The sequence below is a fragment of the Lemur catta genome, chromosome 14 (assembly GCF_020740605.2).
Source record: "Lemur catta isolate mLemCat1 chromosome 14, mLemCat1.pri, whole genome shotgun sequence".
NCBI lineage: Eukaryota > Metazoa > Chordata > Mammalia > Primates > Lemuridae > Lemur > Lemur catta.
Genome location: NC_059141.1, coordinates 13146869 through 13172505, shown reverse-complemented (window position 1 = coordinate 13172505; position 25637 = coordinate 13146869). Strand labels below are relative to the sequence as shown.

The window sequence follows — 25637 nt, the reverse complement described above, 5'->3', positions numbered from 1 at the left end:
TGGAAGTATCCATCCACCCAGAGGTGAGGGCTGGAGCCACAGAAGTGGATGAAAGAGAAATCACTGACCTGTGAACTTCTCAAAAGCAAAGTTGGTCTCCCTCATTTCTGTTTCTGCTTCGGGGAGCTGCTTCACAAATATTGATGAACTTAAGGACCTTAAAAGGAATCCTTCATGCAGGTTATCTTGGAAAAAATATTAAAATTGCCCATCTAGGCTCAAATTTACTCAAATTGGCCCTATGCCCATAAATGCTTGAGCCTCTCATCTCATTGCATTAACTAAATGATCCAACTCAGCAGTACTTCCCAGCATTCTAATTAAAGACGTGTACATTTTATTGATTAAAATTTCCAGTAACACAGCATAATGCTATTACCCTGTCAAGAAGGGGAAAGAAGAAGTTTGGGGGGGAAAAAAAAAAACACCACTCACTGAAGGCTTCAATTACATTCAATTACATCCTTGGCTTTCATAGAGAATTTGAAAATTTAGTAATTAAACACACCTAAGAGAATAAAGATTTGTAGAAAACAGATCTAGAAAATACTGGATTCTAAATAATATTACCCCTTTCACAATCCACTTCATAATTATAAATGTGCATCCATCAGTAAAAATGTACACAGAAAAATCTGATTGTGGCATAGACCATAATCTGCACAAAGGCAATTCAATCAGCATTTATCGAGCATTTCTTTGTGCACAGCCCTGCAATAGGTATAAAACAGAAGAACAAAGTGCTTTGCTTTTCATTTTCTGATGGAAACCAAAAGTACTCTGTAAAGGCTTCCAATATAGGAATTCTCAGGACAAAGCAAACAAAAATAGCCTGCCCCAGGATGAAGTGGGTGGTGGATATCTTCAATAGGACAGATGGATCATTTGGAGCTCTCTGTGTGTGTGTGTGTGTGTGTAGGGGGTGTGTTTCTGGGGTTCTTTTATTTATTTATTTCTCAGGAGGAGAGAATGGCTTGGCACAATCAATTTTTAAACTCGCATTGGCATATGGTACAGCAGGGAAGAAAAGGCAGCCTCAAAATAGAGAACAGAGCAAATGGTAATGCCTAAAAATGTAAAAGGCTAGGAAAAGGAAAGAGCTTTTTCAGGATAAAAATTATAAATGACTTCAAAGATCATGTTAGAGTTTAAGAAAAAGCTAGTACCTCCTTGAAGGACCACAGAAAGGGCTATAAAATCCACAAAGTAAATGGAAACAAAGTCAAGCCAACGTAGGTTGAAGAACAGGCATCACCCAGGCTCATTGACCAGCCCTGCTTTCATTCACGTCCTTCCCAAATGCTGTCCCAGCTCCTCTGAAGGTTTACCACCCTACAACGCCTTCTCTAACTCCACAACCCTGAGAATTTGTCCATTTCTGAATCGCTGCTTCGCCCTTAAAATTTCAACCTTGATTTACAGTTCCATCAAATTATGTCAAATATCACTTCAACTATTGTTTCTCTCATTTCAATTTTTCTGATATTAAAAAAAATATTCATTAGAGAAAATTTGGAAAACACTGAAAAACTTAGAGAAATAGAAATATAATCCTCCCATCCAGAAACCACTATTAATTCTTCAGCAGATTTTCTTTCAGGTTTTTTTCCTATGAATTTTTAATGTAGTTCGGATCACAGTACATAGGCAATTTATAACTTTGGTTTATCAAAACTTTCCCCCGTGTTATTCAAATCTATTGTAATAATTTTTAGTGTTAAATTTTTTAATTGAATTATATCTTACATGCAGTAAAGTTGGCAAATCTCAAGTATCAGATCAGTGAGTTTTTACATATGTGGACAACCATGTAACCACCTCCCAGATCAAGATCTAGAACATACGTAACACTCCAGGTTTCCTTATCCCTTAAAGTCAGTATTATAATACATCCCCATCCCTCCATGTAACAACTATTCAGACTTACCATGGTAGATTAGTTTTGCTAGTTTTGAACTTCATAGATGATTCATTCAGTATCTACTCTGTGTTTGGCTCCTTTTGCCTAACATAATGCGTATGTGATTCATCCGTGTTGTTGTATATATCAGTAGTTCATTGTTTTATATTTCTGGGTAATATTCCATTGAAATAATATACCACAATTAATTTATCCACACTCCTGTTTGGGAACATTTGGGTTTTTCCAGTTTGGAGCTATTATGGATAAAACTGCTATGAATATTATTGTGCATGTCTGTTAGTGGACATTCATGATAAAGATGTATAGTATATATGATTATGTACACACACATACACAGATGTCTTTTATAGGTGTATATAGATGTATAGTAGATGTATGTTTAGCTTTTCAAGGTACTGCCAAATACTTTTCCCAAGTGATTTGTTCAGTTTATACTCCCATCAGCAACATAGGAGAATTCCAGTTGTTCCACGTCCTTGCCAATATTTAGTACTGTCAGTCCTTTTACTTCTACCCATACTGATAGATTTATAATGGTATTTCATTAAGCTTTTAATTTGCATTTTTCTGAAGACTAATGATGGTGAGACTTTTTTCATATGCTTTTTGGCCATTTTGGATTTCTTCTTTTGTGAAGTTATGCCTTTGTGAAATATGGATTATCTGCTCTTTTTTATTGATTTGGAGTTCTTTTTGTAAATTAGATATGACTATATTTTCAGATAAACATAATATAACTGTCTTCCTCTAGATGGTGGCTTGCCTTTTCACTTTCTTAGTAACATTCTTTGATAAACAGCTCCTAATGTTAATAATATTCAATTAGCATTTTTTTCTTTTATGACTAATGTTTACTTTTGGTCCTATTTAAGAAATCTTTGTTAAATCTGTGGTTTTGAAGATATCTTTCTCTGTTTTATTCCAGAAGCTTGATTGCTTTAGCTTTTGTTTCACCTCAAATAAATTTTTATAAATGAGATAGGGATCAAGCTTCATTTTTCCCCTACATGGATATCTATTGTTCCAGCACTATTTATTGAAAAACCCCAGCCGGGCACGGTGGCTCACGCCTGTAATCCTAGCACCCTGGAAGGTGAAGGCGGGTGGATCATTTGAGCTCAGGAGTTCGAGACCAGCCTGAGCAAGAGCAAGACCCCATCTCTACTAAAAAAATAGAAAGAAATTATATGGAAAACTTAAAATATATATAGAAAAAAATTAGCTGGGCATGGTGACGCATGCCTGTAGTCCCAGCTACTCGGGAGGCTGAGGCAGGAGGATTGCTTCAGCCCAGGAGTTTGAGGTTGTTGTGAGCTAGACTGATGCCACGGCACTAATGTCCACTCGTGTCCACCTACGTCCACTCATGTCCACTCCCGTCCACCCACGGCCACTTACATCCACTGATGTCCACTCATGTCCACTAACGTCCACTCATGTCTACTCACATCCACCCACGTCCACACATGTCCATCCATGACCACCCATGCCCAACCATGTCCACCCATGTCCACTAGTGTCGACTCGTGTCCACCTAAGTTCACCCACGTCCACCCACGTCTCCTGATGGCCACTCATGTCCACTCATGTCCACCTACGTCCACTCATGTCCATCCATGTCTACCCACGTCCAGTAAGACTCTGTCTCAAAAAAAAAAAGAAAAAAGAAAACCCCATCCTTTCTGTATTGGATGGGGGTGGCACCTATTATAAATAAAATGATCATATGTAAGTGGGACTCTTTCTGGACTCTATTCTCCTCTGTTTCTAAATTTTTAAAAATCTTTCCACTAATACCATACTACCAAACTTACTTGTATGAATTTGTAATAATAATTAAAATATCTTTACCACATTAATTTTTATTAATATAGCAATCCTAATCCAAAAACCTTACCATGGTGTACAAAAACAAGCAGGCCTTTGCTCAGGTCTTCTTGCTCATCTCTGGAAGCCTTCCTCCTCATTCACTCTGCTCTAGCCACAGTGGCCGCCTTCCGGTTCCCACACCAGGGACCTCAAGCACACGCCTCCCTCTGCAGGCAGACTCAGAGGCTCCCAACACCACCATGCGCGCTCTTGTTCATCAATCAGACTTTGGTCACCTCCTCAGAGAGGACTTCCTGGGTGCCCCAATCTAAATTAGATCTTCTTATTACCCTATATATTTTCTCATGGTACAACAATTTATAATCATACAATTACCTGAACACTGTCTAACTTCCCAAAAGTCTGGAAGGAGTTTCACAAGGGACCATACCATAGTATCCTCCAATTATCTAGCCTCTATGACTGGCTTCAATAGGTGCTCAATCAATTATTTGAATCTTTTTAATTTTCATTAAAGATGAAATCCCTAAAGTGGCTTTTTAAAACATTATTGAAAAAAGATGCATTAAGGGCAAAAATTTGGACAAATATTATTCAGAGAAAAAAATAAGAAGGCGAGGCAAGTTAGCTGGTCAGCAAACTATGGCTTAAGAGCAACCTTCTATTAATATTTGTATGTTTGGTCTCAATCCTTAAGAATCAGCTTAGTAGTTACTATTTTAAATGTACATTGTAACTAAAAACCTCTTCATATTTTTAGCTACTGTGTTCAGGGAGTCAGAAGGCACTAAAAGCATGACCTTTGCAATTAAGTTGGGTTCAAGGGTATCTCTGCTATTTACCATGAGGTTGGGCAAGATCCTTTTGTAAGCAACAGTTTCCTCATCCATGAAATGGTAATCATGTGTCTCCTTCCCAGAGTTGTTGAGACAATTAAATGAGATAACCTGATAGGTAAAGACTTAGCACAGTGCCTGTCACAGAGTTAAGCACTCAAAAAAAATTTTAGCTGTAATTATTATCCTTACTGTGGAGGTGAAGGAGGAAGAAAGGCAACACGCTGTGAAAACTTCAAAATCAGAAATGGATAAGAATGCCCTGAGAGTCATAAAGAGACTAAAAATAAATTTTTCTTCTTCATAAAGGGATAGAAAATCTGCAAGTGTATTGGGAGGCTGGATCTCTGGCAGTTTCTGCCCAGAATCCTCTGATCGAATAATCTCTCTTCTTATAACCTTTCTGGGCTCTCTGAACCATGGCTCTTTCCATGGCTCTCATACAATGGGAGAAAGTCCTCTTTGAAAGTGCGGCCCCTTGACCTAATCCAAACTTCACAGAACAAATCCCTTTATTAAAAGGATTTGTTCTGTAAAATTTGGATTCAATCGAAAGACCGCACTCAAGGATGCAGAAGGCCACAGTGGCTCCAAGGCCATAGGTTCCCCAGCCCCATCAGCTTGGCAATACTGTGTCCCAGGGGTATGTGAGTGTCCACATTCACTGAAAAGCTGTCAGCATTGGGTGGATGGCGCCATGTTGGCAACTTCCAGGCTGAAACCTACATTGTGATAAAATAACAGCATGTGCCAGCCACTATTTTTCACATGTATTTATGTCAAACTACAGGCTACCGACTACAAGCTGACTATATTGAGTAAATAGGTATTAACGATTTCTGGCAAAAACAAACAAACAAAAAACTGTTTGTTTTCTAATGGTATTCCAGACTTTATCTTAAAATATGGAGAAAAAAAAAAAAAACATGTGGAGGTTGCTAAGTAAAATCCAAGTGAAATAAATTGAGGTAGAAAATATCCCCTTGAATTCTGCATGTTGTTTCCCAATGGTTAAAAATAAATCATTCTTTAATTCCTTTAATTCCTTTATACAAATCTGGGTCACATCAGTCGAATAAAATTTTTTAAATGGCATAAAGTCAAATCACTTTAATTAGGTATTTCTTTCATTTTATTTCTAATCCTTTTTTCTCATTCTCCAGCTAAGCAAAAATATTAACATTCTTAGGAAACAGGCTTTCAGGGCAGAAATAATTTGTAGCAAGTAATACTTTTGAAGAATGATGAGTTTTCATCATTGCTTTCATTCTGACTGAACTATATTAACCTATTGGAAAATTTGTTGAATGACCATACAATTTTTTTCTGACTTCTTTTCTAAAACATATCTTGTTAAGCCCAACTAATCTTTACTGCCTTTGAAACCACTAATCGTTTTTCAAAAACTCTTCTATAGCTGACTCTTTCTTATTTCTTTCAATAGTCAAGGCCCAGTGGTCTATAAACTAATGCCTGCTTCCTGTTTTTATAAATAAAGTTTTATTAAAAACAGCCATTCATTTATGTACTATCTATGACTGTTTTTGTGCTATAATCCCAGAGTTGAGTAGTTGCAACAGAGACCATTTGGCTTACAAAGACTAAAATATTTACAATCTTGCCCTTCATAGGAAAATTTTACTTTAGGTTAGTCACATAAAGTGTTCAAATCTTGTATTTCTTAGCTTTTTGTTCTACAAACATCTTATTCATTGGTTTCATCTGTGTATCATTCTTTAAGTTTGGTTAGAAAGTTCCCTAAGGGTTAGAATTGTCTTTTTTTTTGTCTATTTTAAATCAAGAATGAAAGGCTTTCAGGTTAACTGAGAATAAGAATTTTATTTCTATAGTCTCCACTATGTTCATTCATGCCAATGCTACTGCATGGTAGGGTAAATTGTATCACAGGCCCTAATTTATCACCCCTTCTTATATCCATGCCCCTTGCTGTGTAACTTTGCAATGTCCTCTCACTTTGAGGCTGGACTCGACAATATAACTTATTCTGGCCTATAGAATAAGGAAGAAGGGACAATATGCCAGTTCTGAACTTAGGCCTCAAGAGGCCATGCAAGTTTCTCCATGCTTTCCTGCCCCTCTGCTTCCCCATGGTGAGAACATGGCTGGGATACCCAGCTGGTGCCAAGAGGAAGAAGAGAGATGCATAGGGCGGAGCTACCCCCAAACATGTGAGTAAGCTTGCCAAACTCCCACCAATGTAGCCTACAGTAGCTGACCCCCAACCAAATCCGCAGAGTCATGAAAAATGATAAATCATCGTCGCTACAAGCTTCTGAATTTTGGAATAGTTTATGAAGCTGCCCTAGCTAATTGATACAAGAGTACCTTGTCTGAAAATACCCTTGATACTTACATTTCTTTGAACTCTTAAAGGTAAAAATGGAAAAGTTGCAATTTTTTAGTGGCATGGTTTTAATGGGCCCATACTCTTAAGGGTAATGTACATAAATGACCCTTGTTAGCCAAATAGCAAAAGAAATAAACTAATCAGTAAGAATTTAGTAAGCACCCGCCATGTACTCATTATTGAGATTTCTGAAAGATATAAAAGTCATACTCTCCAATCTCAATGAACTTACAATTCTGGTGTAGGAGATAAAATAAAACATGAGATAATTAGAGTAGAAGACAGTAGTTGATTGCCAAGATCTATAGAAACTGTGAACTTCTGGCTAAACATCGTGCTTTGAACATGTGTTTATCTCTGTTCCTTCTCAAAAACTCAAAAAACAAACAAGGGAGAAGATGAGCAGAGAAGAGATGTTGACACAATTTTGAAAGCTAAAAAGTGGATGGATGATGTAACCAAAGAGGAAAAGGATGAAACTTAACCTCGAGGGGAAGGTGTTGAGTAGGGAAGAAAGGCCCAGAAACTGGAGGCACCAGGAACTGCTGAAGGCAGGGATGAAGGATAATACTGTGATCAAGATGAGGTGACAGTCTTATGGGAAAGAGTTAAACCCCATTTTCTCTCCTCTTCCACTCTGCCAGGAGGCTAAGCCTGGACATTACCAGGTGAAGATGACAGGAGATGCTCTGCCAAGCTGGAAGATCTCAAGTCCTGACCCCTGTGTACAGAGATGGGATAAGAGAGAGGAGGCAACATTTTTCAACTCTTTTAGCTGTGCATCCTGGTACTTAACTCCATCTTTCTAAATAAGATGCTTGTATGGCCATCTCTTGTTTTTTTTCTCATAGTAGACATTATCTATTGATTTACTACAAAGGAAGATTAGGATTTAACTCTTTTATACTCTTAACAGTAAATAACTAAATGCAGAGTCTAGAAATGGCACTCTAAAAATTTGAAAGCCATCATGTAGCAGAAGAAACCAGTGAAATTGCTAATTTTTAAAATAAGCCTTACAGTAGTACTATTTGACTTTTCTCATTCAGTAAATTTTTATGGAATGTCTACTACGTGCCAGGTGTTGTACCAGAAGATACTGATACACCGTGATGAACAGGCTGGACATGGTTTCTTCCTGCATGGAGCCTCCAGTCCAGTGAGTGATAGAGCCAGGGAGACAGTACCAGTGATCTCAAGCATTTGGATCATTCTGATGAGGCCATTTATTTCGTACTCATTGCTCCTCAGATATTCCAGGGCAGTCGGTAAACTGTGGCCTACAGGCCAAATCTGGCCCACAGATGGATTTTGTGCAGGCTCTGAACTAGAGTGTTGATTTTTGTTTTCCTTTTAATTTTTAAAGGATTGTTTAATAAAGAAGAAAGAAAAGAGAAAGAAGCATCAGTGCAGCAGCAACACAATCATATATCCCATACAACCTACAATTTTACCACCTGACTCTTTACGGAAAAATTTTGCAAACTTTGGTTCTAGGGTCTTACCAGATCTCTGTTGTATACTAATAATTTTATCCCTGCCAAACAGGTCAAATTAGAAATACCTTCAACTTGTAATGACTTCAAGTTTATTTAACCATGGGACATAAAAATGCAAAAAGTATCATTTAGAAAGGCCACATTTTGTAACAGAAAGGCCACAGTTTTGGTCATCTGAGGAAGTCAGACCAAAAAAACTCTACACTTCTCAGCTCTCTCATTCCTTTGTCTCCATTCATGGGACGAGACACTCTTTGACTTTCAAAGCTAGAAACATGTGTTACTTTGATGACAATAAAATAAATAATAAAACTAATCATAGCAGTTGCCCCCTAGGTTTGGATGGTGGGTAAGGTGAGGTTTTACCTCTCATACACTGTTTGAAGTTTTTACAACGAAAGCTTATGCCTGTACCATTTGTATAATTAAAAATAAACAAAATAAAACATGCACATAAAAATAAAATGCAATAGCCAAACTAGAATCAAGGGCTTGGATTCCATAGCACTGTTCTACAATATAAATAATTTGCAAGAATCTGAATCTCTCAGATGGAACTATAATTACTAATTATATAACCCATTCATTATGACGTGTGAGGAGGCACTGTGCCATGAGTTTTATAGATATTCTCATTTAATCCTCACAATCTTATAAAGCAGATAGTATTATTACCTTCGTTTTATAGATGTGGAACCTGAGGCTTAGAGAAATTAAGAAACTTGCCCAAAATTACAGCTAGTAGCTATCAAAGCTGTGATTTAAACTAAATCGCTCTGCTCTTAGAGCTCAAGCACTTAGCCAGTATACTGTGTTCAAAAGGACAATGCTTTCCTTCTACAAGTCCACAATTGTACATTTATATTAAGAAAATAACTTTGAAATTCACCAAAGAACAGTCATGGTAGCAAGGGGAAAATAAATCCCCAATCCCCTGTGGCTCTGGCAGTGGGGAGGGGGCAGAAATGGCTCCAGGGGCCGAGAGACACCTTCCCTCATTCTGGAGCCAACGTTGAGAACTGACCCATGGTCAGATCTGGCCCTTGTTACCAGCAGGGTCACCTACATCCCAAGGAGCCTCTGGGCATTCCCTAGCCAGCATCCTAACTTCTTTCGGTGACTACTTTAGGTGACTTGTTTAGGTTACTACGTCCTCTCACATCATTTACTTGCATTCTCCACTCTGCTCAGAGTCATCACATAATGTCTCATGTTGGTTAGTTGCCCGGCATTTCTTTGGCCCATACTTGCCAGTGGACCTTCCAAGATTATAAATTCTAAATGACAGAGATTGATGCTGATCAGTACCTAGCACACTGCCTGCCACCTGTCGAAAGGTGCTTAGTAAATTAATTATAACAAACAATGTTAATGAACAGCTCTAAGGCCAAGTGACACATCAGCAGACTCTCCCTGATGAAGCTGCCAGTTAGAGACAGACTAGTACAGTGAGAGTAACTTTAAAGTAAAAAATAGTAATAATAATAAAGATGTGAGGCCAAGAGCCCTAAAAGTGAATTGGCTGATTAAATTCATGAGTCTGTATGTGCATTTAGGTGGCCTACAGCCAACATCGTCTCACATATGAAAAATGGGGGCAGTAGGCCATTTAACCATTTAAAAATAGTCAACAGAGATGTGCGTCCCACAAAATAATACCACTCCATTAAATGCTGACTTTTCCCCAAGATCACTGTGTATCCTACATCCCCTTCCAACTCTCTACACCACTCCAACTCACATGTCAGCATGACATATGTTTCCCATGCAAAAATATTATAAAGATGAGTAATAGCAGCCTAGGGGAGTTTCTATACCATTAAGATCTTCAGGTACCTTGGTGTGGTCACAAGCCTGGGGATTGTGCAACTCAGGCAGAAGCCCTCCAAGCCCATCCTGTTGTTGTTGACTGTTTTGTGGAAACTCAGTGCTCAATGCTCCAGGGCTGCTGCCTGCTCTCACCCCTCAGGCATGTTCCTGGCAATGTCATGCTCTGATTGACCCACTGGTCACCGACTTTGGCAGAGCTCATTTGCAGAGGCAGCTGTGACTGCCTCTGAAAGCAGAAAAACCTGTCCAGCATTTCCATTCTCTTGTATGAAACCTAAAAGGAGTGCTCATCAACACATTGCATTTTTTCCCCTTTTTGGAAATGAATGACACTTAGTGATACATCTTGTTAAGTCCCAATAATCTGAATTGCTATCCTGGCTATCACCCCAACCTTTAAGGTATGTTAATGATGCATGTGTCAGCAGTCAGATTTTAATATAAAATAGAAGGCTGAATAGCTCCTATGCCTAAATTACTATTAATTGTATGCAAACACTAGCTCTAAGTATATCTTTTACAGTAGCTATCTAGCCAATGCTTTCAAGGTATGCCAGGAGAGAAAGGACCGGATAATCTACTCTTGTTAAAAAGGGATAGATGAGCAGCTGCAAGGTTTATTGTTGTTTTAAAACATCAGGGAATCAGTTACTGAGAATAAGAAATAAAATGTAAGCATGGTCAGACTTGTTTATTATATATCCTTCCAAAATATCCTTCCATTTTAAAAAAAGTTAATTAAAATGTATTGTCAATATTCCCTACAGAAAAATACTTTTAAAACAATACAGAGTAGTGAAACCCCTTATGTTCCAACCATAAGGTGTGCCTGTTTTTAAGTCTCAAAAGAATTTGCCAACTTCCAATTTAATTACAACTAAGATTCAAGTCAACTGTTGAGTGTTCTAGAGATGCACGTTCTGTAGATTCCAGCTGGCAGCAAGTAGAAAGACTCCAAATATCTTAAAAATATGCCATGGAGTAGAAAGGAGGAGAGTAGTAAAAAAATGAGGAAAATAAATGAAGTTTTCTTCCTGGTTTGGTCACTGAAAATACAATTAGATATATGGCTTACTCTGTTTACTTACAGTCTCTCTCCCATGTAAGATTTTTCCAAAACCTGCCCTATCTTTCCCGGAAATCCAAACTAAAATCCATTCTCTATACAGTGCCAGGAAAACAGAGGACTTCAAATTTATTTAAATAGAGACATATAGACACCTGGAGACCTACTTTTATCACTAGGACCCCTTTCAGTTAGGAAAGTTATAGAATCATAGTTTTTGATTCTAAATACAGTATTACATTAATGCATTCTAATTAATACACATAATGTTGTTATTGAAATTCAGATTCTATCTTTGAGGAGAACCCAGAGAGTGTCAAAGAATCTTTTGTAAACATCAGGTGACGCCGCTGTTTAGAAAGAACAGGGGAAGAAAAGTTGGAGCAGAGGTCTTGGCTTACTTACTGCCCACGTGGGGCCATTGTCAGCTTTAAATTTTATTGTTCTGAAGTTTGTCAACTTTTGTCTTCCCAGTAAATGTCTAAGGCAGATTGCTAAAGAATACAAAACCACATTACCAGACCTTTAAATGAGCATGGTCTTTCAAAATGATGCTCATTTACAGGAGAAAATCTTATGGCACACAAAGCCGCCATGAATTATTCATCAGTTACAGCACAGGCCAACCTTGAATTCCTTTGTGCCTCTTAACAAGTGTGTACATGTGAAGTGCAGCAGACCCAGGCTCCCCAGTCCCGCAAGTCCTGGGTAGGGAGGAAAACCCCAGCTCACCAGAGGTCCCGGGAAACTGAGAAGAGCAGAGTGATCGGAAGTGAAGGAGGAAGGAACCAAGCCTATCTGCCTTATCTGGAATTACCCACTAGTCTACTCTCCAGAAACCAAAATAAGTTACACATTCTCTTATTTTAAGGGGTCCAGTACCAAAAGAATCAGCAACTGATGGCCACAGTCTACTGGTTCCAATGGAGCAGACTGCAAGATTGTGTAGGGCCACCCTCTGCAGCAGTCTGTGGGCTGTGGTGTCAGCTGTCAGCCCCTGGGGACGCTGGCAGGATCAGCAGGGATGCTTCTGAAGCCAGCCTCCCACAAGCTCACCCATAAAACCCGACTGCAGGGAAACCATTCTAGGGATGGCATCCAAACTCAGACAAAATACCTGGAAATGGTATCGCAGGTGTTTGCCCACAGTCCCCAAGGATACCTTTTAAAGTGCCCAAGAGATCAACCTCCTTTTGGTTAAATTGAGCTGGGCTCCTGCCACAAAACAATCATAGTCAATTTTAACATCCCATTATGTGACTGATATATCTGTAAATATGTTGGTATATAAGATGTGCATTGTATACAACTATATACTATGCACATAGATTATCTACTATGTTAACATATTATAAGTGTAAAGCTATTTTATCAAATGGAAAAGCCCTGCATCTTTCCTCGTCTTTAAAAACATGGTCCACCCCAGACAGCCTATATGCTGAGTTTACAAAACGGACAGGCAAACCTTTGCGGTCTCCAACGCTGTGATGAGGGTCCACGAGCTCAGTCATTGCCAAGGTCATTAACATGCACAAAGCTCTAAGGTTTCAGCTGTTCTTTCCTAGGCGGCTGGCACACAGAAGGACTGCCTCTGCTCCCCAAAGGAGAGGCTGGGGCCCTGGCTCTCCTCCCAGGAGTTTGTGGGCTGAACTGGACTCACGGGAGGGGTGTGCCCCCCTGTGGGTGTGCCGGGCCAGCTCAGGAAGAATGAGGAGTTTCCTGAGTGAGTCTAGCTCCTTCCTCACGTACAGCGTCCTTGTGCCCTTCTTCTTCCCACCCCGTCTCTCCTGCCACTTCTAAAGACCACTTGTAAGAGCACATCCATCAGCTCACTGACACCACACCGGCAGAAAACCATCATTTCTGGGAAGCCGCAATTAAAACACGCCAAGAATGTTCCTAGGATTTTCCTCCACTCTGCATAATCCAGAATCCAGATTTTGGTCACTGTCATTTCACAGAAACCCAAATGCATGAAACTAAGAAAGAAAATGATTGATTTTCCCAAGCCTTCTGCCTCCTTTTTCCTTAATGAATTACCATCTCCACCAGATGGGCTTTTTATTATTTTTTTAAATATTAGGATTCAAAAAAAAAAATACTATAACTCAGAGAGGCTTTTTTTTACTACCAGCCTGGTTATTCATTATGGCTTTGGAAACACTTTCCTGACAAAGCACTGGTTTGAAATGAAGCATGGACTTTGAGCATTTTTTTATATTAGGTACACACTGTCTGCAAACAATGACCTCACCCGGAAAGACTCAGGAAAGAGGTATTTTTTTCCATTAGTCAGTAATGCCCTGATGTTGGATTGGATTATCCACCACCCACAATCCAACTTTTCTCCCAGTTATTTTTGAACATCAGGGATTTTGCATATTGTAAGAGTTATGAAGACACAATTTAAATGGGAAAAGACAGGACAAATAACCTCAGCATCAGACGCACGCATTGGCTAAGAGATAGAAAGAAATTGGCATAGTTAAGTATAAGGGTAAAACATTTAATTCCTCTAATAACGATGGAACCCCCAGCACCCGTTATGAGATATTAAGATTAAGGCCTATAATCTATCCACTGGGGTAAAAAGACTGTTTGAAACACATTGGTAAATCCAAAGTTTGATTAAGTGAAGATTCCTGGCTTACTCTTTTCCCCATCTCTGTGGCCTTTTTGTTTCGTTTGGAAATGGCTCTGGTGAATGGCCATCCTCATGGATCACACTGTGCTCCCTTCCCCTCTTCCGCACCACTGCCTGGAACTCAGTGCCTCCGATAACGTCCTACTGACGTGGCTGCAGCACCAGGGCCAGACACAGTTGCAACTGTATCATGCCTTGATAAAACGCCTGCCACTTGCATAACTGTCATAGGTTGGCTGCTGCCAAAAGGCCAGTCACATTTATTGAAATCTGATGACGCCTAATGCCTAGCATTCTCATGACATTGATTCCATATTTCAGCTCAAATTTTTTTTGTTGTTGTTAGTATCTTGGGATTTTTACCGTAAGGATGGAATAGAAGTCTCTGGTAGTTGCATTTTTTATTCTTGTTAGCCTTCACTTAAAATGTAACAGAGGCTAGTTTTTCCTATTCCCTTAAATCTCAAATTATTGTTCCTATCTGATTTGAAATGAAAGGGGGAAGAAGGAAACAAGTGTAGTGCTGCAGCTATTTTCCAAGGTTAAAATAGGGTTCTAGCTTAAAAGCAACTTGCATTGCCTGGGTTCCTTGCCTTTCACAAGGCAGGACAGGGGGTGGAGGAGAAATAGGGAAACCAATATTGAAACTTTGACTTTTTGAACAGTTAACCAAGAAATTAATTCCATCCTGCTCGTAGTCCTCCAAATTTGACTTCTGTTAGTTGAACCAGAGATAATTTGGTTGGCAATTTGTTTGACTCAAGAAACCAACTGCTTAAGAAATGTTTGAAATGCATAACCACTTTCCAATTAAATAGAAATCGTGCTTATACAATGTCATTTTAAAATCAGGGGCACTGCTGCATGTTCCTTATCTTATATAACTCAGTCATCTTAGAAACTCAGAGCAGAAGTCTTTCCCAAACCATGCTTCTAGAACTCTTCACAAGAAAGTGACTGTCAGCTAGTAAAACTAATGAATAAAAATCCTTTAAATTGCATATTCACCTGTATTTGAGAACTGCTTGATTAAGCATTGTTAAGTAATTCTTAACTATGGACTTAATAGGTATTAATATGCAGGTGCATCTGTACCTAAGAGATGAATAAGATAAGAAGCATTTCCTGAATTTATTTGGCCAGGCACCCCCTAGAGCCCAGCACAACTATTAGCTTTCCACAAAACAGAGTTAGGAAAACACTGCTGAAAGAAAGGAGAGAGTTAAGAAGGGGTTTTAGAGATAACTTACATCATAGTTCAAAGATATAGGAAGTCTTAAAGCCAGAAGAATTTAGGGATTTGTCCAAGCCCACATAGAATGTTCAAGTGAAATCACCCTTTATAAAATGAATAAAGGGCCACACGGTGGGAACTGTGGTAGGGGCCTCAACCCTCCAGAGGAATAGGCGTAGTTAAAATATGTACATATATCCAGCCACTGTCCCCTCCTTTGCTTTCCCCACTACTCAAGGGTCACATAGCTCATGGTCATAAAGATTCTTAACTTTCTTAATTAATCCCAGAGATAACATCACCCTTGTGAAACCTAAAGCTACTTTTGGAGACATTTCCCAGGCCCCACATTCCAGCGGAACCGTTGACCCACCCCGACCAGTGCCCCATGAAAAGGAACTGACTCAACTGGTCTAACGACCCCCATCCAGGAAACGACTCAGCAAAAGAAGGCAATTTCTGCACCCCTATGGTTCGCCCAGAACCCAGTCAATTAGCAGACCCAACTGCCTAGCCCTTTATCCGCCAAACTATCTTCCAAAACCCTTTCTTCCAAACTCTTGAGGAGACGGATTGAGAACTTCCTTCCGTCTCCTTGCATGGCACCTGTGATATTAAACTCTTTTTTTTGCGGTAGCCTCTGCTGTCTCAGTGTATTGGCTTCCTCTTGAGCAGCAGGCAATGACCCTGATAAGGCTGTAACACAATTCTTCTGCCCAGTGACATTCTGAATGGCTAGGGTAGGCCGGCAAGCCTGGCTCTGTTTGCAATTAAGGTCTGACCTGTAGTGATGCCATCATGCCCTTGTAACATAGATGCTCCCGTGTTCCTAGGCAAACAGCACACCTTATGACAGATTATGTTAAAAGACCTGGCCTAGGCCTGCTTTGCAATTATGGAATAGAAGACGAAGCCTAACACAATGTAATTTATGATGGAGCTGAGAGTGAAAAATAGCAGATACCAGCAACAAAACATTCACAGAGCCCTGGCCTCATCTTTTAACCTAAGCAGAAGAGACAGAAACTTGAAGCAAATTGAATTCTGTATGAAAAATGATTCCATTGGGAAAGATAAAAACTAAATTTATTCAAAGGTCATATTCAATAAGGAAGAAGAATCTTCTAGACCTTATCTAGACAGGCACAGGAAAAAAGTTAAGTGCTGATTTGTCATTTCTCTTGAACCTGTGTTCCGATGATATTCCATTCTAAGACCAGATCATTGGTCCCAACCCAAGCTCAGCTTGTGACTTTGTTGAAGACATTAGTTTCGAGAATTAAAAGGAGCTTGCAGTTTACCACACCCTTAAACACAAAGCTTAACCTAGAAATGGTCTTTATAACACACAATTATCTCTGTGCTACTAGACCCCATTTCTGCTTATGACTTCCAGGTGGATCCCATGAAATTATTTTTGTGACTGAAAATAAAATTTTATTGAATTTTCTAAGATATGAACAACTCCTATTACATAAAGTCATTATGTATCTCAGTTTCATAACTCACATTTACTGAGGGCTCATTCTCTGCAGGCACTGAACAAAGATCCCCTCACTGGGTTTTTTTTTTCTTCTTCTTTTTTTTGGAGATGGGGGTCTCACTATGTTGGCCAGGCTGAACTCAAACTCCTGGGCTCAAGGGATCCTCTGACCTCAGCCTCCCGAGAAGCTGGGACTACAGGCACCTCCTCATTGATTTCTTGTAACCCTCTGATGCGGGTACCATCATCATCTCTATTTTAAAGATGAGGCAACTGAAACAGAAGTTAAAGAAACTTCCCAACAGCATTCCACAAACAAGGAATATAGCTGGGGTTTGGACACAAGCAGCCAGAATCAGAGACCATGCCCAGGATGCTAAACCTCTCAAGAATATCAAAACAGTTCAGGGTGAATCATTAAGTCAGAAAGAATGCCAAAGCCATTTCCATGGCTGAAGTAATGGTAGGGTGATATAAAACATGAGTTTAGCAGTACAAAAAGTTAGCATATACTCAAAGGCTGTTCATGCTTCTTGCAAAAAGTCTAAAGCATTTCTTACATGCATCTCTCAATTATTCCTCATAACAACCTTAGGAGTTAAGGGCTATTACTAATTCCTCTTTAGCAGACGAGAAAACTAAGCATGGAGAGAAAGTAATTTTTTTCAGAGTCACAGCTTATATGCGGAAGAGCAGGGATTCGAACTCAGGTCTGTATGTGGGCTGTAGTGAGATGTAATCAATGGCCCCACCTCATTCTCAAAACCTTCTCCATGTAGCTCTGCTGAAAGAATCCACGTGGATGCCCATTAACCAATATTGATGCTGTTGTTTGCATGAACTTTTTCATAGGAAGAGGGACTAATTAGAAGTAGCATGCATTTAGCAGTTGCCATAAGACACTTTCTACATTTGCATACACAGCTACAAAGTTTATAGTGATGGACTTTCTATGTCTCTCTTTTCCTTTTATCAATTTTGTTGTGCTTTGCCTCTCACTCCCTTTCAGCCTGCTGCGTTAGAGGGGATTAAAACGCAGTCTGAGCACTCTGGGAGGCCGAGGCAGGTAGATCGCTCGAGGTCAGGAGTTCGAGACCAGCCTGAGCAAGAGTGAGACCCCGTCTCTACCAAAAATAGAAAGAAATGATTTGGACAGCTAAAAATCTATATGCAGAAAAAATTAGCCAGGTATGGTGGCGCATGCCTGTAGTTCCAGCTACTCGGGAGGCTGAGGCAGGAGGATCGCTTCAGCCCAGGAGTTTGAGGTTGCTGTGAGCTGGGCTGATGCCACGGCACTCACTCTAGCCCGGGCAACAAATCGAGACTCTGTCTCAAAAACAAAACAAAACAAAACAAAACAAAAACGCATTCTGTATTCCTTGAAAATAACAGGAATTTCTCTTCAGTAACCCAGTTGACACAAATAAGCTGTAGGAATTGGGTTCCAATCTTTTGGCGCCTCTGCAAATGTTGTAATGATGAAGTCTGAAAGGAAACAAATTAGTACAGCACAGGGAGATTCTACCTTTCTTTCATTGTAAAAGGATCAAATATCTGGTTAAATCCTAATGCCTTACTATAGTGTGGATTCTTATAACTTCCATGTTAACTACCATTTTCATTTGGCCTACGAGTGATACACGACTAGGGCAATTGCAAAATATTCCACACGTAGCTTCACTCCCAGAGAATGAAAGACGATATTTATTGACTCTGCTATACACACAGGGCTATATTTAATACAGAATTTTTTGTTGTTGGAGGAAATGGAAACAGAACAAACACCTAGGAGACATGTACCTGCCCTGGAAACGTTACTGTGTCATTTTCTCGCCCCTGCATCTTTTACTGAGTGTGTATCACTACCAAGCTGCTCTGCCACCTTCTCCTTGGAAGCTGCATTCAACATTAGTGGGAAGAGAACATATGCCACATTTTAATGAGAGTGAGAATGCAACTCCACACCATTGACTTCAATTCAACTCTCCAGTTTAGTTTGGGGGACTTTAAATTTCATTTAACATTCTGGATTACCCTGCCTAATTAACAATTTGCTCACAGCACAACATTCATCCCTGGTCTCCAGTGAAAACAACCATTTTATTTATGGTCTCAAACAAACTAATTATTCCAAAGATTTTCCTGTTGATTTTTGAAACTCTTAATGTCTTCTTGTCTCTGCCTGCTTTCAACTTTCATCTCTTCCAAGAAGATCATTTGCTTCAGCAAAGGGAATTGGGCTAGTCTGTCCCAGTATGCATCGCAACTTTATAGAACTATCAAAAATCCAAAAACTAAATAAAACACACAAAAAAATCTTTCTACTTTCAATGATCTTCCATATCCCCACCCCCAGAAAAAAAAACAACAACAAAAAACCCCAGTCACAAAAGTCTAAATTCAAGAGGAGAAGGCATTTTTAATAATAGAGCAAAAATCAAAGTGCATTTAAACCTTTCAGAATAAGTCAACACTGAGGATGCCATGCAGAATCTTTTTGAGATTCCTAATAACTGACCACCAGGGTCAAGGGCAAAACAGCTTTCAGCAGTCAAATACTTCTCCCAGACTGCAGCCTTCTAATACCCTATGTTGTATTCCGTTGAGGCATACGCAGTGTGGGAACTGGAGGGAACCTTTCTGTCACCTAGACCCCTGGTTTCTATCTAACGGACAGAAGGTGGAGGCTGTTCAGGGATTGGGCAGGGACTCAGGGAGAAGCATTGGTTCTGGGCTTCACCCCAACTTCCACCAGAGAAATCTCAGCTCTTCTGCTTTGTTTTCTGGGCTTCCAGATGAGCCTTCATTTGAAGAAAGGGTTCCATAGCTAAAAGTAAACACACACTTTTGAAAAATTCCCATCCTATCCAATCCTCTCATTTTAGAGAGGAAAATGACAGCCAGTAAGTGAGTGTAACTGACTAGTCCCAGGTCCCAGAGCAAGCGAGTGGCCAAGGCAGGGTTAGACCAGCCACTGGCTCCGAGCCACATGCTCCAGTGCATTAGCTGTCCCCAACTCGCCAAGTACACAGCCCCTAAAGGACATGTCCCCTGTCCTCACCCATCATGGTCAGGTCTATCCACTGCAGCTCTTCCTGGCACAGCCCACAGCTACACAAGTGCAGGTTTGCAGGTGCGGTTTTTGTTGCTGTTATTATTTTAAACATTTTTAAAGTAGTAGACAGAGAGCCCAGAACAGTAGCAAGAGCCCTGCCAATGGAAGATGAAAAATAAAAATGTTCTAAAGTTTAATGTAAATCAATAGAAAATGATATTTGGTTGATAAGAATTGGATTTATACTCAAATTCGGAAGGAAGCAGGTGGAAAGGATGTGGACACTCTACAGGATCTATCTGCTTGCTGTGACTTTCATTTTTACAGGCTTCACTCTTCAAGTTTGGTTACTTAGCAAACCACAGCTGAGCTGTGGGGGGTCTAGCCCCAGGTGCCACTCTGAGGAACTATCCCTGAGGACCTAGCTGCTGCAGTCATCCGAGATTGCATTCTGGATGAATACCACAGTTGCCAGCCCCTGCAAGGGGGGCTCTACATTTTGTAAAATGTGATAAAAAACAAAATGGGAATAACAAAAAATGATAATTGAGATGGAATATTCCAGCTATCCCTGGGGTCTCTCATTTACAAAAAGGCTCTTTTAAATAAACTCCTAAAATGGTCCTGGTTTATACCACTCACTAGCTAAGTGATGTAAGTTATTTTATCTGTATGGGCCTCAGTTTTCTATGGTACCTAAATGGGATGTTGTGAGAATTTAAGCACACAGTTCCTGGTTTATAGTAATCACTATATAAATACTAGTTCATTATTGTTGTTATCCTTCTTCCTTTTTTAAAAAAAATATTATTTAAGTATTAGGCCAGGGGCAGGAAGGTAGCAAGAGTTGAACCAATTTAAGATGAAAAGTGAAAATGAAATTTTTTAAGGTTTAATGTAAGTTGATAGAAAATAATAATTGGATGATAAAAAGTGGAATTTAAAAACATTGGGATCATAGCTCTACCATCTATCTACTCTACAGCCTTGCTGCTCAAAACCTGGAGCATCGCCCTCGCCTGAGAACTTGCTAGAAATGTAGAATCCCAGCACCCACCCCAAGTAGTGAGTCAGAATTTGCATTTTAACAAGATCTCCAGGGAATTTACATGCATATTAAAATTGGAGAAAGCCTGCTTGGTGGTATATTTTGAGAGTTTAGCATTTGTAGGTCAAAGGAACAAGATCTCATTCTCTGGTTACATCTCCATACATTATCCTAAATCCTACAGGCCTTTCCGTTAGCCTCAAGATAAATGGTTTCCACTAACTTCAGTCTTAAGCAGACTCCTCTTTAATGGGACAGCATAAGACTCAGGTAGGGTGCCCAAAGCAACTAACTGGTTAGTAATAGCAATGATATAAAAACATCATCATCATGATCATTACCAATGGCTAACATTTGTTAAGCCCTTAAAACAGGCAGAGATTAATGCAAGGTGATTTCCACAGGGTCTCATTTAATGCTCACACTACTCCTTTGAGCAACCTTTCCTATCCCCATTTTATAGATGAGAGAACTGAGGCTCAGAGAGGCTACATCACTTGAGGAAGGGAAGGGCAGGGCGGGGTGGGGAGACCTTTCTGAAATCTACTGCCTTATTACAAATTCAAACCCCATTCCTAAAACACCAAAATAATATCTCTGTGAAATGGGGAGCAATAATTACCTTCTTTAGGTAAGAAAAACTGAGACACAGAGAGTGACTTAGGTCAGAACTGGGTCCATTAGGACTCAATAACTTTGTTCAAATTAAAGAATTCTGCTACTAGAATGCCAATGGCATTGAACAGATGGGAAATAAAACATATCCAACAGAAGGAAGGATCCCCATTCATTAAGCTTTGCACAACCAAACCAAGGAGCTTCAAATTTTGATCTCTGAACTCAAGAGCTTATTAGGGTGTCAGATTCTCTGGCAAACCAGAACTTCCAGATTTTCATTGCCATGGCACCACTGCTTGTGGCAACTGGTCCTTATCAACACATCTCACCTCACGTCCTACACAATGTTACTGCTGCACACCTGTGAAATGCTCCCAATGACAGCCTCCCTGATTTCCTGCACTAGGTCTCTATCCCGGTTTGACATCCAAATAGTTCAGAACTTGACAAGATTAGTCAAGAAAAGCTTTCCCATGGGAAGTCAAAGACACAGGTTTTAGAGTCCAGTGATAAGGACTACTTAGCTGGGCCCAGTGAATTCCTTCCTCCTCTGTCCCCAGAGAGGGCAGCCGGGAAAGAATCGGGACTTGTTGGCTAAAAATGCTGAACTAGTTTCTAAGTTGACCACAACAAAATACTACTGGGTAGCTTAAACAACAGAAATTTATTCTGTCATAGTTCTGGAGGCTAGAAGTCTGAGGTCAAGGTGTTGGCAGGGTTGATTTCTTCTAAGACCTCTCGCCTTGGATTGCAGATGGCCACCCTCTCACTGTGTCCTCACAAGGTAGTCTGGTCTCTGTCTCTCTCTATCTCTGTCTCTGTCTCTGTTTCTCTCTCTCTCTCTCTCTCCAAATTTCCTCTTCCCATAAGGGCACCAGTCATACGGGATTAGGTTATTTTAATTGAATTTCCTCTTTATAGGCCCTGTCTCCAAATACAGTCACATCCTGTGGTACTGGGAGTTAGAGCTTCAACATACGAATTGCAGGGAGTCGGGGGGAGACACAACTCAACTCATAACAGACGCTGAACGGATCTTTTCATCCATTATTGCTGAGTCTCAGGGCTGTGCTGAGGCCTTCTGGTCCAGTCTGGGTTCAATAAGAACAAAAATTCACAATAACTTCCATCTCTCAGACTCACGACTCACAGCTTTCTGGAGGAGGAAGAAAATGGAGTTCCAGGTCAGACACCAAACCTGCCCCTTCCCTTTTTGTTTCTGGTCCTTGGGGTCAGAGAAGAACAATTCTCAGCCTCACTGTCCACCAACCCAACCCAACCCATCCTTCTCCCGGCACCCCACTCATCACAGCTTATGTAAGGCCACTCTGAGCTGGGTTTTTAAAAAATGTAAGTGGCACTTAAAAAACAGTCTGAGTCAGAGACGCGACCAGTTACTAAAGAGTACAAACTGGAATGAAGAGGTCCAATCTGGCAGCCTCTCCCGCCCCGGGCGAATGCTCCCGAGCAGCAGATCAGCCCTCAGGAGCTGGCATGCGGCTTCCCGAGCAGCTGACCTGCCCAGCAGCAGAGGCAGGGGACGAGAGCCAGCCTCCGGCCGGCCCACTCAGCCCGCCGCAGCACCGCGAATGCCGGTGAGTAGGAGGGAGGGACACCTGCGAGGCGGGGACCTGTCAGGTGCTCGCTTCACACAGGGTGTGTGCAAATGGCCTCCGAAAACAAATTATACATTCGAGGTTTACACGTACCTAAACAATGACATGATAGAAACGGAGCGAGACTCATACGAGAGTGACATTTGCTATTAAAAAGAAAACCCACACCCATCATTCAGTCTAATAACCCCATTAATTTAGGAAGCCCTGATTTTCAATTTCAGTTTTACATCATCAAGTTTTAAACTTGGTTCTCAAAACCTTTTTATATTGATATAAAATGATATAATCCTCTTTAGGGTTTTTCCTAAAAGACCATTTTGCCATTTCCTTTGGTATATGATAAATAAGTGCTTTAAAGTAAAAATGATGTTAGATCAATATATGATTAAGTATATTGAAGATTATATTTTAGAGAATACAAACTAACACAACTATAAAGGAAAGTTATATACCCATAAGGAAACAGAAGGAAATATTAATCCCCCAAATAAAAATCTTCTTATTAATCTCCCTATTAGTTCATTAACATATATGAAGATGCAAATAAGAATCACTAAGACATTTAAGGAAAACAAAATGGGACCACGATGAATACAGAAACATGATTTTAGAGAAACAGATAATTTAAGCAACCGAAGAGGATCTAAATAAAAAGTCAAACTGATATCCTCTAAAATATCTGAGAACACACTGTATCCATAAAATAACATTGGGAAAAAAATTAAAGGAGTAATCAGAGAGAAAGAGAGTTTGGGGAAATTGAAAATGATTATGAAAATAAAAAAAAATTCAATAGGCAGGCCAGAAAAAAATGTCTAGGCAATCTTCCAAAGGGTAGAACAAAATAAAAAAGACATTTTAAATATGAAAAAAGAATTAAGAGATATGGAGGAGGTCCAACATCCATTTAATAAGAATTCTAAAAAGAAAGAACAGAGAAAGTAGAGGGGAGAAGTGGAAAAAAGAAAATTCTCCAGCCCTGAAGGAAGACACAGCCTTCAGAATTAAAGAGCAAACCAAGTGCTGAATAGGATGGAGAAAAAAGACAAACAGCTAGACGTAGTCTGGTGGAATTTTAGAACTCTGAAGATATAGAGGAGATCTTAAAAGCTGTCAGAGACCAAATCAGGTTACCAAGAAGGGGCAAGGACGTGGGCTACCATCAGACTTGGCAGCCCTCGTGACGTCAGAAGACAGCATTGAACCATGGGAGCAAAATAAGAAATTTTCAGACAGACAAGGATCCCATTTACCCGCCATGCACCCTGCCGAAAAACAGTTCCTTGAAGACTGACTCAGACAGAAGGAAAAACTAATCCCCAATCGGAAAGCTACAGATTTCAAGACAATGTGTAATTAGTTTAGAAATAAAATGGGGTGGGTGAGGGGGAAATCCCACAATGACAGCCGTGTAACAGATCTAGAAACCAGTGAGTGCAAATTAGAAGATAGGGCATTCTCAGAAAACGTCTTCAAGAAACTAGATTTCATTCAACAAGTTATGATGAAGAGGCTGTTAAGATCTTAGGAATGCTATGAATACATTCATTTTGCTTAGCAAAAGAAAAAAAAAAGAGTTGAAATTCAAAGCTTTATACAAATTAAAAATCTGTATAAAAATCATGGCCCAAATATGAAGTAAACTAAAAAGTAACATAATTTTGAGGAAAAAAAAAATAAGATTGTTGGAGAAGGGCCCTTTGATGATGCTTTGATAATTCTAGAAATTCTCTCAGATTTACTGCACAGAATAATTCCTTCTTTACAGGGCCAGTCACACTACTTGCTTCTGCAGCAAAAAAACATTTGCATACTTTTAATTTACAAATGTTTTCTGTTGGTTTCAGCTCTAAAAATCAACCTATAATAAATAAGGAAGCATGACAGTTAGAAGATTTAAAATAAATAAACCTTGACATGTAAAAGTAAGGAATAGCTGGCAGCAGTCAGAAGTAGAGAGAGTGGGTAGGAGAAGAGAAGTGAGGAAGAGGGGCGATGATTTCCTCTTTTTACATAATAGGGACCAATAGTAATATCTAAGGAGTAATATCTAAAGTCAGATAAAAAAAATAGCAGTTAGTGCTTTAAAGTAACTCTATATTAATAGTAGATTTAAAACTAGTAAAACTCTGTGAGTATAAAAGCTATTTAAGAGATGTTGTCAAAATAAATACAAGTCCAAACATATTATTTAGAATTACAGTACTACCCACCAGAAGTAAAAAATAAATTTTTAACAACAGTTATTTCTGTTATGAAAGAGCAGTACAAGGGATCCTTGTGATGGAACTGTTCTGTACGTTGACTGAATTAGTTTTAGTATCAATGTACTGGTTGTGATATTGTACTATAGTACTGCAAGATGGCACCCCATTCCATGGCAAAATTAAGCAAAAAAGTTATTTTAGTGATTTTATTCTTGATTCTATCAAAGAATTCTACCCAGCTAATACATTTCTAGATGAATAAGCAGTAAGTTAATTCATTACATATGAAGAATGCATTAGAGCAAGAGGGATTACTTATCTCATAAAACCTCATTGAGAAAGGATGCTCTTCACACACTACTATAAATAATCACCG

The 25637-nt window shown here is 39.6% G+C and overlaps 1 protein-coding gene and 1 long non-coding RNA gene across 26 annotated transcripts in view; both read right to left on the bottom strand.

The window, feature by feature from the left end:
- The window catches only part of ABLIM1 (actin binding LIM protein 1), a 284900-nt gene that overhangs the window by 200227 nt on the left and 59036 nt on the right, over window positions 1–25637 (bottom strand). For 9 of the 25 annotated variants that reach the window (XM_045568912.1, XM_045568913.1, XM_045568921.1 and 6 more), the window contains exon 1: window positions 12819–13104. The exons of 1 other annotated variant lie outside the window; for it this stretch is intronic. In XM_045568912.1, coding sequence (XP_045424868.1) covers window positions 12819–12882 — 64 coding nt within the window. In that variant the 5' untranslated portion in view covers window positions 12883–13104. Of the gene's footprint in view, window positions 1–12818; window positions 13538–25637 lie in introns of those variants that run through there. 15 more of the 25 variants (XM_045568906.1, XM_045568903.1, XM_045568904.1 and 12 more) reach the window with 5 other exon arrangements.
- LOC123650268 lies at window positions 18446–22992 on the bottom strand. Its single transcript, XR_006739313.1, has 4 exons — window positions 22953–22992; window positions 22450–22591; window positions 19776–19924; window positions 18446–19541 (listed from the first exon to the last, which is right to left on the bottom strand). It is a non-coding gene; the product is annotated as an uncharacterized LOC123650268 (long non-coding RNA).